This window comes from Micropterus salmoides, unplaced genomic scaffold, assembly GCF_014851395.1.
Source record: "Micropterus salmoides isolate LMB-PRFRI ecotype aquatic unplaced genomic scaffold, ASM1485139v1 Ms_hic_scaffold_3, whole genome shotgun sequence".
Lineage (NCBI taxonomy): Eukaryota > Metazoa > Chordata > Actinopteri > Centrarchiformes > Centrarchidae > Micropterus > Micropterus salmoides.
This window is the reverse complement of record NW_024042261.1, coordinates 34,168,530-34,184,850: the sequence shown is the minus strand read 5'-3', so window position 1 is coordinate 34,184,850 and position 16,321 is coordinate 34,168,530. Positions and strand designations below refer to the sequence as shown.

Sequence of the window (16,321 nt, the reverse complement as noted above, 5' to 3'; positions counted from 1 at the left end):
AACCCGTAGGCAAGACTAAGACGAGAGCACCCGGGTGCCGGGTGCAGAAGGAAGGTCCAGACTGTAAAACCGGATGAAAGTGTGAGGAGTGGCCCAGCCAGCTGCCTCACACAAATCCTGGAGTGAAGCCCCTGAGAGTAGGGCCCTAGAGGCCGCCATGCCTCTAGTAGTCACATGAGGTGGGGGATGAAACACCTGCAGCACCGTGGACCCTGCCAAACTGGACGGAACCTTAGGGACATAGCCCAGACAGGGGTGCAGGATGGCTCTGACCCTCCCTGGGGCAAACTCCAGGCATTGAGGAGAAACCGAAAGTGCATGGAGATCCCCCACCCTCCTCAGAGAGGTGATAGCGAGAAGACAGGCCATCTTAAGGGTCAGGTGCTTGGCCTCAGCCGACTACAGGGGTTCGAAGGGGGCCTCAGCCACCGCTTCGAGAACCACTGCCAGGTCCCAAGTGGGAACCTTGGAACGCTGTCCCGACGCCCTCGGAGATATCGTGCTGCGATCCCCATGACCACAGCCGCCGCGACGCCTCAGCTACCGAGGGGCCTGAGCCACGGGGAGGGCGTATCCGACCGTCTTCCGAAAAGAGAGCCACACGAGACGGCAGCACCCTCAGGGACAGGGCCTCGCAATGGCCGCAGGCAGCCCTCTCGAGAGCTGTCTGGGCGTGCGACATCCCCCGACAGGAAACACACATCTCATGAGTATCCCCAGCTGTGATGTAGCGTGGGCATGGAAAAACACGTTGTCGGAACTGATTACCAGACATGGTCTCTTCTGCTTCGTCAGGACTTCCAAGTAAGACAACAATTTTCTTGGTAGTGGAGTTTTCAAACATACTCAGAGTGCCTGCTGAATAGAAAAAAGCTGATGTGTCCTGTGTGCCGGCGTGCTTATATACGCCTCCAGTTACGCCATCAGACACTACCGTTCTAGCAACGGCAATAGGATTGGAGTAGTTTCATTCATGATTCAGCCCTGCCACCCCCAGAGGCGTTCCCATAGTGTCGTCACCAACGCAGTTCGAGTTCCCTCGAAGGGGAACCTTTGGTTCTGTGTTTCTGACGTATCTCGCAACCTGACCAAGTATGTCTGTATGTGCTGGTGTGTGAATTTGCATGCAAGCACACATGAATGAGGATGGGTGGGTATAGTCAAAAGTCTGTGTGATTGGTAAAGATGGTCTTTCGTGACACCCAGTCATGTTATTCTGTACAAACGGTCAAACATGAGGCTTACACTGAACAAATGTTACTAGCATGTAATGGTGGTTTTTGTCCTATCAAGAAAACTCTGCACTGAATAAAAATATCACATTGTATCATCGTCTCAAGCCTTAATTTATGTAAGAAATAGTTTTCACTTTTCACTTTCTTTGAGGTTTGAAATATTTAACATTAAAAATGTTGACAGCAGTTGTTGAGGAGAGGTTATGTTTCAGTTCACAGATTCCTAATTTGCACATGCTTAATATGGCTGTTACTGAGGTTTGAAAAAGCTGCTCAGAAGCACAGGTGCAACATTTGTTGTGGTAAGGTCTGAGTCACACCACTATGACAGCAAACAGCATCCTCAAGCTACAGATAACATGCATTAAAATGGTGTCTTGCTGTAGGTAAAGCTCATTAGAAATCTAGTGCCTTCATGTACAGTCAATCAAAGTGATGGACTGCTAACGTCCTCCACCCCTGTTGTGATTGATTTACACTTATTATTTTAAAGGACATTTTTGATTATATTAGAGAAGATTACAGGATGCAACAAGGGTCCAGAGCTTGACAAGAGATATGCATCATCATCTGCACCAAGAGGAAAAGTTACTGTCTTGGTTTAATGCAAACATGATCAGTCTTTGAGTTATTAATGTAGTTACTAAACCACTTGCAACTTTAGCGTGAAGAGATACACATTCACACCTTATAACACCAAATACATAATTTGCTATAAATTCACATTTATTAACACACAAACATCAACATAATATGCCCATGCCTTTCACTTTGTCATTCCTAACCAGTGCAAAAAGTGGTCAAAACTGATTTTATTACTATGATTATTGTTAGTAGTAGTATACAGTAGAACAAGTAAGGCTATGTGTTGCTAGGCCCTTGATCAATAAATATTAATCAAACATAGTGAACTTGCGGAATCGCATCCATCATGATTTTTATGTCATAGCTATTAAAGAGAAGTGAAACCAAAAAATCTGGGGTCCGAAGGAACAGTTGCCTTTAGTGAGAGGAAGCAAAACATAAACACCATCCTTCAGGAGGTGGAGAGGGAGGGAGTGGGGGATAAAAGAGAGTGGGAGAGAGAGAGAGACTTCAGTGATCGCATTATGTGATTGCCTTCGGGACAACAGTCTGGGACGCGGCGGACTTGCTTAATTTATCTCCTGCACAGCTGGATTTGGTTGCAGAATTTTACAGTGAAAACACAACATTTCTCTTCCTAGGTGAGGACTACATTTCTTCTTTTCCTTTATGCTCTCATCATGCAGCCTTTGCCTTGGATTTTGATTAACATTTTGTGACCAGTGCACAGCCTTTTCCAGTGTTTGCATTTTCTTTGTGAATGATTATTGGGAATCGTTCATTGTAATTGTTTATCATTGCATGATAATATGGCAGGTAGTCGGCAGGGATTAAGTAAGCTTAGTAAATGCCTGGCAGAGTGATGGTAGTGACGGAATGAAAAGGACAAAGACACAAACAAATGTAAAGATTTTTACAAGTGTAGGCTATGGACATCAATATAAAAGGCTATGTTCATTGCAGTGAAACCATGCTGTGCTGTGCTGTGCTGTGCTAAGGGTCACATACATGGGCACAGCTCTGTATTCTGTAATGATTAAAGAATGATTGAAGGTGAGCTGAAGAAGATCAAACATGTACGTATCGATATGTAAATTTATTTTTAGGTGAAGGAGGAGTCAGTGTGATGGTGAATTTAATGTTGAGTAACACAGTGAATTCCTGACCTCTGACCTCCATGTGGAGTTATGGGAAGCAAGAAAAAAATGATAATGATAATCATCAGGTATTGTCGGGTATTACCGTGAAGGTATTTCACTGTGGGATCATGAAATTACCATTCTAATTAAATTTGACGTTTTAAGGTTATTAATAATGAAAAAAGTAGCTACAATTTCAAACTTGCTGTATAGGTATGTACTTAATGAAAAAAGAAAGAACAAAGAGAGAACAATAAAAGAATCATTACTCAACAAGCCTGTCAGAGCATCATTGTAAAGTGGGTAATTACTGAGTTATACTAGTGGTGTGAATTATTACATGCAGCCCTGGTGGTGGTGAAACACAAGTATGGCAGGTATCTGGGAAAGCTGGTTACAACACAAACACACACACACAATCTGCTAGCATTGTTATATAAACAACCTGTGGGCGACAGTATTACCCAAGCTAACTGGCTAGTGTGCATGTCTGTGTGCGTGTGTGTATGTATCTATGTATTGTACCACAGCCAGGCCCAACTGTGCATGTGTCTGTCAGTGAGGTGAACAACAATAGCTCCAGCTGACAGTGTGCAGAAAAAAAGGACAAGAGGCTAAACAGACTCTCAGGCTCTGCAGGTCTGAAACACTGTCTGCTTTTCAGTGGGTATTTGTTTTTGCATGCGTGCAAGTTTCCTGCATCCAGGTCCCTTTAATGAAAGTATCAGCAGCAAAATCACAAAACAATGGGTTTCTAAGATTCAACAGAAGAGCAGAATTCGCCCTCACCAGCAAAAATACTGTGATGCCTGAATACACAGTACTGTAATGCTAAAAGCACAGATGAGAAGGGGCATAGCACAAAATTCTGGACCCTCTATGGGCCCCTCCCCACATCCACAGCTATTTATTATATCTTTGTGGGTTCATGAGGGCCCCTGCAGATGAGTGACAAATTAAAGGAAAAACTTATTTAAAGTGGGGAAACGAATACAGAACAACAAAGCCTAACAGAACATTTGTTTACTTAAATTTTGTTCCTTTTAGTCAGGATCCTCTGTTGTATAGAGCACTTAAGTGTTTCTAGTTCGCCCCCGCCTTTCTGTCAAACAAGGCCTCATCCATGAAATTATAATGGAGCAAAACTTTATACTTGGAGCTCGGAATTGTTATCATGCAACATTAATATCTACTGTATGTGATATCGCACAAAACCTGAATTTCTATGCCGACAGTGGGGTGGAAAGGAAACATTTTAACATTTTGGTAAACTAGGGGAGGGGATGTGGTTCTTCCTGACTTCTTATTAGGAAAGGTCATTGTGTAGTTTGTGATTGCCTTTCATTCACACTCTGGGAGCAGCAGTTCTGTTTCCTTTGATTTCATGTTGGTTAAGTTGCCCTTCTCTTAAACTGTGGTGGCTATTGCTGCTCACCTGTTGCTCTTGTCTTGCTTCAAACAAACCACAGTTGCTGCTGCTGGACATGATACAAATTTGACATGGGACAGATATTTCTTTTATGGAAATGCCACTACTGTACTAATGCCACGTAAATGATTTTTCCCTGTCATCACAATCTGGCTGTGCCATCTAGCCCATGTTCACTGGCTTCTAAAATGTCATGCAGCCCACACTGTTCTCTGTCAGTCAAGTGAAGATAATTTGATCAGTTTAATTGTCATCATCAAATCACTGAAAATTTGTTTAACTTGTGCTGCCCTTTCAAAAACGCATATTTCCCCTTCTATGTTTTACGTTGATGGCTAAAGGGGAGTTGTCTCATTTAAGAGGAAATAGTGAACTTTGTTAAACATGGAAAAAGGCTCACTCTAACGGGAAAGGGCTTATTATCTCCAAGAGTCAGTTTAGAAAGACTGGGGTCCAGTGTAATTTATCATTTTGTGACAAATGTGTGTGAGTCTGTTTAATTTTTTTCTAGAGACAGAAATAAAAAGACCAACAAAAAATCACAAGGGATGGAAGAAGAGTTGATTTTAATAATAAAATAAATCAGAAAATAATTAGGATTATTGTATTAGTATAGTATTGTCATTGAGGTGAAACTTGTAACAGAGACATGGATATAGTGTAGAACAAATTCAGTCACTGCCTGCTGCTGCTCCTCCAAATATATAATGAAATATTATATACATTTTCAGATCCCTCTTTCCCTCCATATGACTCTAATGACTCAACACTGACTGCATATATAATGAACATTTTCTGATAATAATATACTGTGCAGCTGGTGCATATTTGCAAGTCATGTCGGTGTTTATTTAATTCAGAGGAACTGAACCTCAGATAATACTGTCATTACTGTGTGCTTCATTTAGTGCAGCTTAAAAATCTTTTGTTATGTAATATTAGATATGATTTTTGATTTCTGTCAGTTCTTGAACTCCATCTTAATTTTTTATATAGCTGTGTGGATCTGGAAATTTTTAATACACAAATGTTTGGTTTTAGTCTCCAGTCTGGTGGAGAATAGTTTTACACAGTAAGAGATAGCTCTTAAAGTGAATATTTAAAATGTAATATCATATAATTGCACTGTTGTGTTTCTGAAATGAAACCCAAAGCTGTGAAGAACACAAACTGTACAGTAGGACACATTACATGACTTGGACATTAGACAGTGGCAGCGGCTAAGTGATATTGGTTTTCCAAGAATGATCCCATTATTAGTATTATATTAAAGCAGTTAAAGAGAAACTCCACCTAATTTACACTGTTTACTGATCTTGTGGAGTACTATGCATATGTGAAAAAATTTGTTAAGCTTTTGCGGCTCCAGAGGAAGCTGCCTGAAGTCAAATAAATAAAATTGTCTCATGTGATGTCATTTGAAGCAGCATCAGCTGGGGCTGAAGACTACAAATTTGATAATGAAAAAAAGCAGTTGGAGCCACTTTAGCCTCTACTGCTTAAATAACACACCTGAACAGTAATGTAGGCACCAGGTTGTGGAAAAAAAAGATGGTGTCTCTAGCTCTGCTACACCCATTTAAAGTCTTTTTTTACTGTCTGACAATGTTTTATGAGTGCAATGCTACATTGGTGGAGTTTTTAACTTTTAAGTTGATATGTGGGCTGTTTTTCCCACAGAATGCTAATTCACATCAACACAAATATTATTTCACTAAGTATCTGAAACAACATCTACACTACTACAAAACACAAAAACTGCTCTATGCCCTTTTTTGAAACCCATATTTGACCAGGACCTGTCTTTGCAGAAATGGAGCATTTTCATATATTTTCTATTGTCACATCAGAGAATCAGAATCAGGAATCCACATACAAGGAAGTTTCTGTGGTATATTGGCACATGACAATACACACAATAAGTAGAAAATATATTTAAAAAAAGACAAGTGTGTGATAAGTGTGGTAAGTCAAGAAGTATAAATAGAAATACAGAAAATTCCTTTAACAATTTGCACAATGACTGTTATTGAAATGAAGACTTTAAATAACAGTTTTTGCAGGGATGTGCAATATATTTACCAGGGAATGTGCAGAGTTCACAGTATGTGTATTGTGCACATACTATAGCATGGGGTTAGGGGAGTATGGGATGAGAACTGTTTTGTGGTGTGAGGTTTTAGTCCTGACGGTCCGCAGCCTCCTGCCAGTGGGAAGTGTCTGAAACAGTTTGTGTCCAGTGTGGGAGGGTTCAGCCACAATCTTTCCTGTACGCCTCAGGGTCCTGGAGGGATGCCAGAGAAGCATTTTAGTGGCCTTAGTATGGTCCCAAGCCCAAGTGCCTCTTTGACGAACCCATGTACAATTGTGGTCTTAGCGTAGTGAAAAAATTAAACCCAACCCCGTTCATGCTGCTTGTTCTTGATTGACCATGCCAATTACAGAATCACCACTGACTCACCCTGCACTCACAAGTAGGGCAAACTTTCAACAAAATCTTAAAACAATATTACATTGAGATTTTTCTCTTAATTCACATTAAACATGTGAAAACACAAATGAAATGCTTATGAGCTCTGCAACTGATAACATCAGACTCTATGTTCTGGCATAAAAAAGCAGCAGAGTGAAGATCTGGGACAGATCTGGACACAAATGCGGTTAAAACTAAAGCACTCTACAAGCAACAAATCCTACCTTCATGATTTAAAAAGTGACATGAGATAATATATCTTTTCAAAAGCCAAATGTTAAATGCAAGCTATAGAGACACGTTTACCTGCATGACGAGAACTAATAATTGATGATGCTGGGAGAGGAGAGAAGCTTAATGCTTAAAGCTTGGATTCTTGAATGTGCCAGATGTTTGCAACATGGCTGTAGTTTTAGGTTACCCTGAGCACCAGACACAGCAAAGCAGGACTCTTGAGATTTACCTCTTCACAAATATGCATCATTGCTCCAAGTGTTAATATATACACTACAGGTAGTGAATATATTAACATGGTAAATATATGCAGTGTACATTGCATATCACTCGGGTAGGTATAATGTGATTTACACTATAAAAGTTTTTGAAAGCTGATACCAGTATTGACTCAGATACTCATGGCTTAAGCCTTGTTATGATTAAGACAAATCCATCTTCCATTAATAATATATTACATCACACATTATTTTGTCTAATAAATCCTCTTTTTCTGAGTAATGCAGTCTTTTAGCCTTCTTGCTCTTAAATGCACAGCAGGCCATGCCTGTCACATGCCAGCCCACAAACTTCCTGGTCAGTTAGATTAGCTATATCACCAGTATTGACAGGAGGATTAGAGACAGGATTACTCTGCAGTCTTTTATGTTTCTCCCTCTGCATGCTTTGATGGCTGGAAAGCACACCCACTAATCAGAGTCCCAAGTTACACAGAGAGGATGGTAAAAAGTATTTTTAGTACTGTAATGTAAAACACATTTACAAATGATTCTACATATTCACAAATCTCAGAAAACATCCACAGATAGAGATACAGATTGACACCCTCCACACAATTTCAAATGAATTTACTGATAATGTTGGCCTCCCCACATGTTCAGGGTTCTAGCCCCACAGTTGAGTTATTTTGATCTGTATGTTTTTATTATTGACAAAGTTGAATAATGAACCGATTTCATTAGGTCTGTTTTTGGCACAGATTGCCTTATTCCTGATTTCCATATTACAATCTTAAGCACTTTTATATAACAATCATAAGAGGACAGTTTAAGTTATATAGAATTAATTAAATGATTATCTCATTATCACACAAAAATTAAGTATACTGCATATATTTATGGACTCTGTTTTCAAGATTACTTGTTAATGATTTTCGCAATGTACTTTGCAATAAACAAATTTTGTCCACACTTATTGATGTCAATGGGGACTTTATACCCCAAAGTCACATTGGTCCTTAATTCAATCTAGCAGCTTGTATTGAGTGGGAAGATGAAACAATCACTTGTAGTTTTATGTACTTTGAGCACTGCTTCCAAACACCACATTTTTGGATGTAATTTCTTTGTTTTCTGTATTTCCAGGCGGTATGTTGCAGAGCGTAAAGGGACTGTTTCATGATCCACCTTTTCATGACCTCTGATGACCTCTCAGTGACTCTGTGGTGTCCTGTAAATCTTTGAGATGATCTCCCTGCAGCCAACCTGGCACACCTCTGAGTGATGAAGGCCTCAAACACATTCCTCATCCTCTTCCTCATTTACAGAACTCTGGTATTTGTCTAGAGAGACATTTTACTGATGATGTCTCAATGTGCTTGATGTTAAAGAAGAGAGTAAATATGTAAAAATCTTTTATGCCCCCTTACAATTTAAGTTTGAGGGAAATTGTTTGGCGGTAGCCAGTCTAGAAACTTATTTGAAAACAAGAAATACATCAACATTTTTGTCCACACTTATGTCAGTGGGGATGGATCAAATATTAGAAATGCCTTTGAAGATAATGTATTCCAATACAACACGGCTTCCATGGCTTGCCTTCCCTATTTCTCTCTACCCCATCTTCAGCCTCTTTTCTCAGATCTGTTTCGCTCTGTCTGCTGTGTCTCCATTTGAGTCACATTTCTTAAGCCAGGTTTTGAGTTGTTACACTACAAAATGATTACAGACTTAAGTAAACACTTCTCTGACAGCATCCATAAAAGCATTATTTGATAAGCTTTATAAAAGAAAGATCTATTGGGAGTTGTATTGATTTGCGTGTGTGTGTGTGTGTGTGTGTGTGTGTGTGTTTGTAGTGTCTGTTGTGTGTGTCAGGGGGAAGTGTGGAGCATCTGATGGAGAAATATATCCGCTACAGGAATGAATGTCTGCAACAGATGAGTACAGAACCCCGACCCAAAGGTAAACCCCTCCATGAATACACACAAACTCTTTATAATATACATTAATGAAGGCAAATTAACCTTTGACACATTTTAAACCTGAACTAAATTAAATGCATACAGACACTGCGCATCCGCTCTCCTCTCCTCAGGTGTGTTCTGTGGACGTATGTTTGACAAGTACGCCTGCTGGTCAGATGGAAAACTAAACTCCACAGTTAAGGTGCCCTGCCCCTGGTACCTGCCCTGGTACAATCAAGGTAGGAGAGCATACTTACACACACACACACACACATTACCCTGACCCTAACACATAATATTCTCACTGTACTATTGTCTGTTATCAAGGGTGTGTGTTTCAGCCACTGCTGTGTGTTTGTGTAGTGCGTAACGGCTTTGTGTTGCGGAAGTGTGGTCCTGATGGTCAGTGGACCACCGATATCTTCAACCGCACCTGGATGGACCCTTCTCAGTGCAAAAATGACAACAGCCACCATGAAGCTCAGGTACAGACACGCAAACACACACTTTGGGCAGAAGAGAGTGAGACCTTAAAAAAGGTATCTGTAAAAAGAAACTTTACATTTCTGTCCACAGTATTAATCCAATCTTTATATATGTTGCTTGTACTTTGTACAGGAGAAGCAGATGATGATCTTAGCCTACTTCAGAGTCATGTACACAGTTGGTTACTGTGTTAGTCTGGCCAGTCTCTGTCTGGCTTTGATTATTCTGGTGTTCTTCAGGTATACCTACACCTCTACAATCTGTTTACTGATTTTGGATTTTCCCATCTCGTTGACTCAGTATTTTAGTCTGTTTTTGATTGTTTGTGTACTCTTTAGTTACTCTAAGGCAATATGTAACTTTCTCCACAAAGAGTGTAATTGTATATAGTCTTTAAATATAGTATCATGCAGTTGCTGTTAAAAGACACAACATATTTTTTTTTTATCAATACAGAGTTTGATGAGACATTTTGTCCAATATAAAAAAAGAAAAATACAATTACAGAAACATTTCAAGTGTTGTATAAAGTGACATTAACTGTAGTGCAAAAACATCACAGCAACAAGCCACAACCACGAAAATGTAAATATGACAATAAACAGACCTCAGATTAACCCTTAAACTCAGCATATGTCTGACAAAGTTTAGCCATGAGAAACATAGTGTGGGCTTTTCACAAGAGATTTATTTTTCTCAATGTCGTTTTCTTTACTTAACTGTCAGTTGCTGAGCAGTCTGACTGGATGTTAAACATTGTTCTGATATGTTTAACACCACTGTGGTATGTGTGATGTCTGCAGGAAGCTGCACTGCACCAGAAACTACATCCACACCAACTTGTTTGCATCATTCATTCTGCGAGCTGTCTCCATCCTGACCAGAGATGCTCTGCTGAGCAGAGACACTCCTGAGTTCATAAATAGCAGGGACTTCTCAGAAATACTCAGTGATCAGGTTGGGACACACACACATAAAAATAAGTGAGAGACAGAGGAAGAAAGAGAGAAAGAAAGAGAGAAAAAAAGAAAGAAAGAAAGAAAGAAAGAAAGGAGAGTAGGAAACGCCAGAGTTCAGTGCCCTTAGAAACTTTCATCTTGACTTGGTATCTGCTTATGATCTTAAAAAACTTGAGACTTGATTTAAAAACATTTGGTTCTGGTTGATGCTAAGCAGAACATGAACACGCAAAAAATGTCTCAAGAACTTATTTTGTCTTCTTGAATACACACACATTAGGCAGTGTCTGGCTGCCGCGTGGCCCAGGTGCTGATGCAGTACTGTGTGGGAGCCAACTACTACTGGCTGTTGGTGGAAGGCCTGTATCTGCACAACCTACTGGTGATGATGGTATTCCCTGAAAACCGTTACTTCTGTGGATATCTACTCATAGGCTGGGGTACACACACACACACACTTAGACAAACAAATAATCATACAGAGCTGAAATGTAAAGGAAGCGTAAAAAAGAGTGCTATACTCTTAATTACTGAACAGGTCACATAATGTGTAAATTGATTAAATGTGCTGTTGTGTTGTGAACTTTTTATGCTTACATTTGTCTGTTTTGGGTCAGGCACACCAGTGTTCTTTGTGGTTCCTTGGATTATTGTACGTTACCTGTTTGAAAACACTAGGTGAGTCATATTTACTTTTTGACAGTGTGCAGCTCTTTTTTTTTTCTTATTCTTCCTGCGCCTGTTCCACAGACTGAGAGTGAATTTGATTAAACACAACATACTGCAACACACATATGTCTATTCAATTGCCACCTCATCCAATATTTCAGGATGCATTGTCTTTTTTTGTGCTTGTGATTGTAGGTGTTGGGAGATCAATGAGAACAAGGTGCACTGGTGGATAATCCGCACTCCCATCCTGCTCGCCATTCTGGTAACATGCATATCAATATAGATGCAGAAAACACAGAACAGAACATTTACAGCCCTGTGAGCTCCAGGTTGGCAGTTGTACATGCAATCTGTACAGTGCACTTCCTTTGACATCATGTGTCCTCACAGTTCCTTTTCAGGAAACGTTGGGGGTTGTTAGGTGTCATAGTGCAGATACCACACGTACATAACCTGCAGCACTCTTTGTTTCATTCAAAATATTCAACCATGTGTACACACACACACACACACGTAAATGTAATGAAGTAGGACATTTTCTGACTTTCAGAAATCAGTCAGTGATTAAAATTCATGGGTGACTCATAGTAGCTTCCAGCCTGGACCGTTCATACAGAGTGATGACCTGGTAGGGAAAGTAGAGTGAACAAAGTCACCATAAAAAGCTGTAGTGTAATGCGCTAAATTAAACTGATCTGAATACATGTTGTGAACTGTCATAATCACCTAATTTGCATGATGAAGCATGATCATTAAGATTGTAAATGTCCCTGTTTTGTTTTTTTTTCTCTTTAGGTGAACTCATTCATCTTTATCCGGATCATCCATATTCTTGTTTCAAAACTGAAAGCTCATCAAATGAGATACACTGACTACAAATTCAGGTAAGACTGAAAACTCAACAGAAGGAAACAAAATAAAAAAATAAAATTCCCCCTATAAACACATCTCTCTAGTGGGCAAGACAGAAATTAGGCTAAGGCTTTCAGGTCAAGTTAATAACATGGTGAACACTGTGGGTGGGACACACCAGCAGTGTGGGAAACCTCCTTACTTGAGCATTAGAAGATCAGAGCAGAATTAGCATTAATGGAGGAGCACAGAGCCCATGTCAGCATTTTGATATCTTGACAGGACCTTGTAATATTTGACTAAAAGTTGCACAGAAGCAAAGTGTATGCTTACACAGCTTTCAGATGACCTGTGTGGGGTTATGAAGTTCAGTATTTTTACTCCAAAGCCGAAAAGTATGAAGAATTTCCCTGTGGATTTTTTTTGTGTCAGTAGGACTGAGGCAGACTCTGAAACAGCACCATCTGTTATTTAAATTATTTCAGAGTTTGTATGGCATTTAGTCACTGTGAAACTCTGGGATATATTACTTCACTCTACTTCACTGTCCCTTCGGGGATGTTCTCCTCAGCCATTTAAAAATATGTAAAATATATGCAATAAACTATAAAGCCAGCAACCATAAAAACACACAAAAATATGTTACAACAATTAAATGAATAATAAAATGTGCAAGGAAATCTAATTAAAGTACAGCATTTTTTTTTAAATATATATATATAACATCAGGCTAATATACCAACCTATTGCAACATGTTCACAGATCAACTCTGAATGAACAGTATTTTTCTTATATTGGAATTCATATTAAAGGCACATGATATCACATTCATTCGTATTTATTTTATTCTATTATCGATGTTAATGCTCAGACTGTTCAACTAAGCTGCCGGAACAAGGGGCCGCAGTGAATCTGAAAAGGTGTAAGTTTAATTTTTAATCATACTTTTTGAAGAATATTTTTCAATTAGATTCACTTTGTGTGTGTGCGTGTGTACCTCAATGTCTTTGACAGTGAGTATAAAACCCAGGAGATCTAAAGGCTTTTAGAAACTCAGACAGGAGGAGAAGCAATAGAGGCCTCTTAGATTTCCTCTGACATAAACTTGACCAGCAACACACAAAAACTGATGGCTATCTTGCACAAATGGACTAATTTATAAAAATAATTTCCATCAAGCAGAGCTACTTTCTTATCTCCTATTATGCTTTTCTGGAGGATGGTAACTTACTTACTTTTCTAGATGGTCAGAGCTTGTGGGCATTTGGGTTTGTGTATGGGGACTTACTGTCTTTTAACTGGGAAACATGTGTTCAACAAACAAAGCAATGCCATCTACCCTGCTGGAGTGTCTTTCAGCAAAACAATGTAGAGATGCCAGATCTAAAGACACACTCCATTACTCTTTCTCTCCAGACTGGCCAAATCCACCCTGACCCTGATCCCGTTGCTGGGGATCCATGAAGTGGTCTTTGCAATGTTGACAGAGGATCACACGGATGGCATCCTCCGCAACATCAACCTCTTTTTCCAGCTCTTCCTCAACTCTTTCCAGGTACAGTCATGACTTTGCACATCCACCCTGGCAAAAAATATCTGCATTCAGATTACTTCTAAATAAAAGCAGCAGCATTATCAAGATATTTGTATGTACAGTTCAACATTAAAAGTAATTTACCCTCTTCACAGGGTTTACTTGTAGCCATCCTCTACTGTTTTGTCAACAAGGAGGTAAGTGGTGTGTCTTTGTGTGTGTGTGTGTGTGTGTGTGTGTGTCTGTGTTTGTGTGTGTGGACAGTGATTCTCCCAATGCTATATGGCATTGGAGGTATTAGGCATTAAAGTTCTGTGTATTATCATGTACTGTATAAGTAACTGTATGGATTGAAACCATGTGCCAGTTAACAGTTTATTTTCTAATATGAAATAATGTTTTTTTGGTCCATAAAACTACCCCTTTAAAAAGTGAAATGTCCATGTGACCTAATTGTAGTGGAGACATTACACATAGCAGCTGTAGTAAATCCAAGCTGAAACCTCCGTATAGTAATATAATGATGATGATGTTGATGAAATAATGATCTCTCTCTATAAATATATATTACATAAGATATATATTTAAATATATATATAATTATATCACAATTTGTCTAACCTCCCTGTTTCACCACAGCAATGTTTTGTGACGTCGTCTGCGCCTTCATATCTGTATGTGTTTCAGTTTAGAGCTATTGCTGTTTTTGTGAAACAGAAAAGACCTCATTCTTGGTAATTTAACTGAGATCTTGCGTAGAAACAGATCAACGAGATAAGGTTGAAGAATTCCTCTTAAGATCTCACTGATAAATTAGTCGTACAAAAGTGACACAGCTACAATAGGAGGGATACTCTTCGTTTACATTTTATGGTTATGAGTAGAGAACAGTGTCTTGCCCAAGGCCTTTTTCCCTTGAAATAGGTCTTCTTTACTTGTTATTATAACACTACTGCTACTCTCACTGTAACACACCCTTTGCTTGCAGGTGCAGGCAGAGATAAAGAAGAAATGGCAGAGGTGGCAGCTGGGGATGACCGACCTTGATGACCTCAGAAACACTGGCAGCAACATACCACAGGTGGGAGCCAATGCTGCAGCCTGTCAAAATGTTGTAAATGCATAAATTATTATTTTTAAAAATGTGTTTTTTTCTTGCTTTGATTCTATGTACAGGCTTTAAAGCTCTAAATCACATGGTGCAAGTAATTTAGGAATATATCTCTCTCACTATTAATGTTAATGGGGTTGTTTAAAATCTGTCATGATTTGATAATGATACCTGCTGTTACACTACACTCGCACACACAATATGTCGCCAACATATTCTCATGAGTCACAAACACATATTATGATTATTTGGCAATTTGTAAATCACAAAAAAGTAACAAGTAAAGGTAATGAGACTTTTGTATATAAATGTAGCAGCAAATTCCACAGATACTAAAGGAGGTGATGAAAAGTTCAGCAACTTTTAAAAGGTATACAAAGTCAAACAAACACATCTGTGTCATTTCTTTAGAGAATGTGAATGTGAATGAGAAATAGTAGAGAGATCTAAATAGTACAATAAATCAGTTGAAAAGGTTACTTGTGTTTCCTGCACATGATCTTCTTGGACAAAAAAACAACATTTTGTATAAATTGTTGTGCAGGTTGGTGCCAGCATGCCACCATCTAGCCAGTGCCACCATCAGTCTCCCTGTCTGCCGCCTGCTCATAGCCAAGAGGACAGCCACTTCTCCGTCTCGCCCAACTCCTCTACCTCGCCTCACCCTCAGCTCCCCTTTCCTCGCCCTTACACCCACCAGGACCAGCTGGGAGCCAGACAGCTGAAGACCTACTGCTATATCTCTGCTCATAGACAGGATGGAGGAGAAGGAGGAAATGAGGAGAAGTGTTGTGAAAGCTACTGCTGAAGCAAAATAAGGAAATATCAGTGATTAGTGCGGTCAAGCCAATTAGACTCACTAACCAAATGACTGCGAGGATTTACGAGGTCACAATTGTAGAATTAATCACAAAACATTTCATTTGAATCTAAAGACACTCTTGGACTGTTGTACGTGTATTTCATTGACCCTGTTGAAATGTCTTAAAGCAACAGCATTTCCTGGTGTAGCTGACACTGATCTCTGACCACTCTTTCAAAGGGAAAAATTAAGACAATTTCCATTTGTGGATCCTTTGAACTCAAGGGCTCATGTCCTTCAGTGTAAATCAACAACTGACAGGACTCATCCTCTCTGATTTTATTCCCACTGAGGAAGCAACATGAGTTTCTACCGCTGAAATTGTTTTGTGTTGAAAGATGGAAATGGGCCAAAACAATGTTTAATTGAACAATTTTACTGTAAAGTGGATATCATCAGTATTAAGCCAAATCTCCAGTCACTCATCTAAGGTACCATTGTTTCATTCATTGTCATATCAACCCTAAAAAATATTCATCTCATTATACTCCCCACAGTACACTATAGCATGTTATAGGATAATTTCCTGTTGTTTGGTTGTTTCTTAGCTCAAGTTGTTCACCT

The 16,321-nt window shown here is 39.4% G+C and overlaps 1 protein-coding gene across 1 annotated transcript; it reads left to right on the top strand.

Moving 5' to 3' along the window:
- The first annotated feature begins 738 nt into the window (after positions 1–738).
- On the top strand, positions 739–15,703 carry gipr (gastric inhibitory polypeptide receptor). Its single transcript, XM_038692527.1, has 14 exons — positions 739–804; positions 9,173–9,278; positions 9,412–9,519; positions 9,644–9,765; positions 9,899–10,005; positions 10,570–10,723; positions 11,006–11,165; positions 11,343–11,403; positions 11,590–11,659; positions 12,193–12,281; positions 13,667–13,805; positions 13,940–13,981; positions 14,773–14,898; positions 15,440–15,703. Exons 1-14 carry the CDS (start codon positions 739–741, stop codon positions 15,701–15,703), a joined length of 1,614 nt encoding a protein of 537 aa, XP_038548455.1.
- The last annotated feature ends 618 nt before the right edge of the window (positions 15,704–16,321 follow it).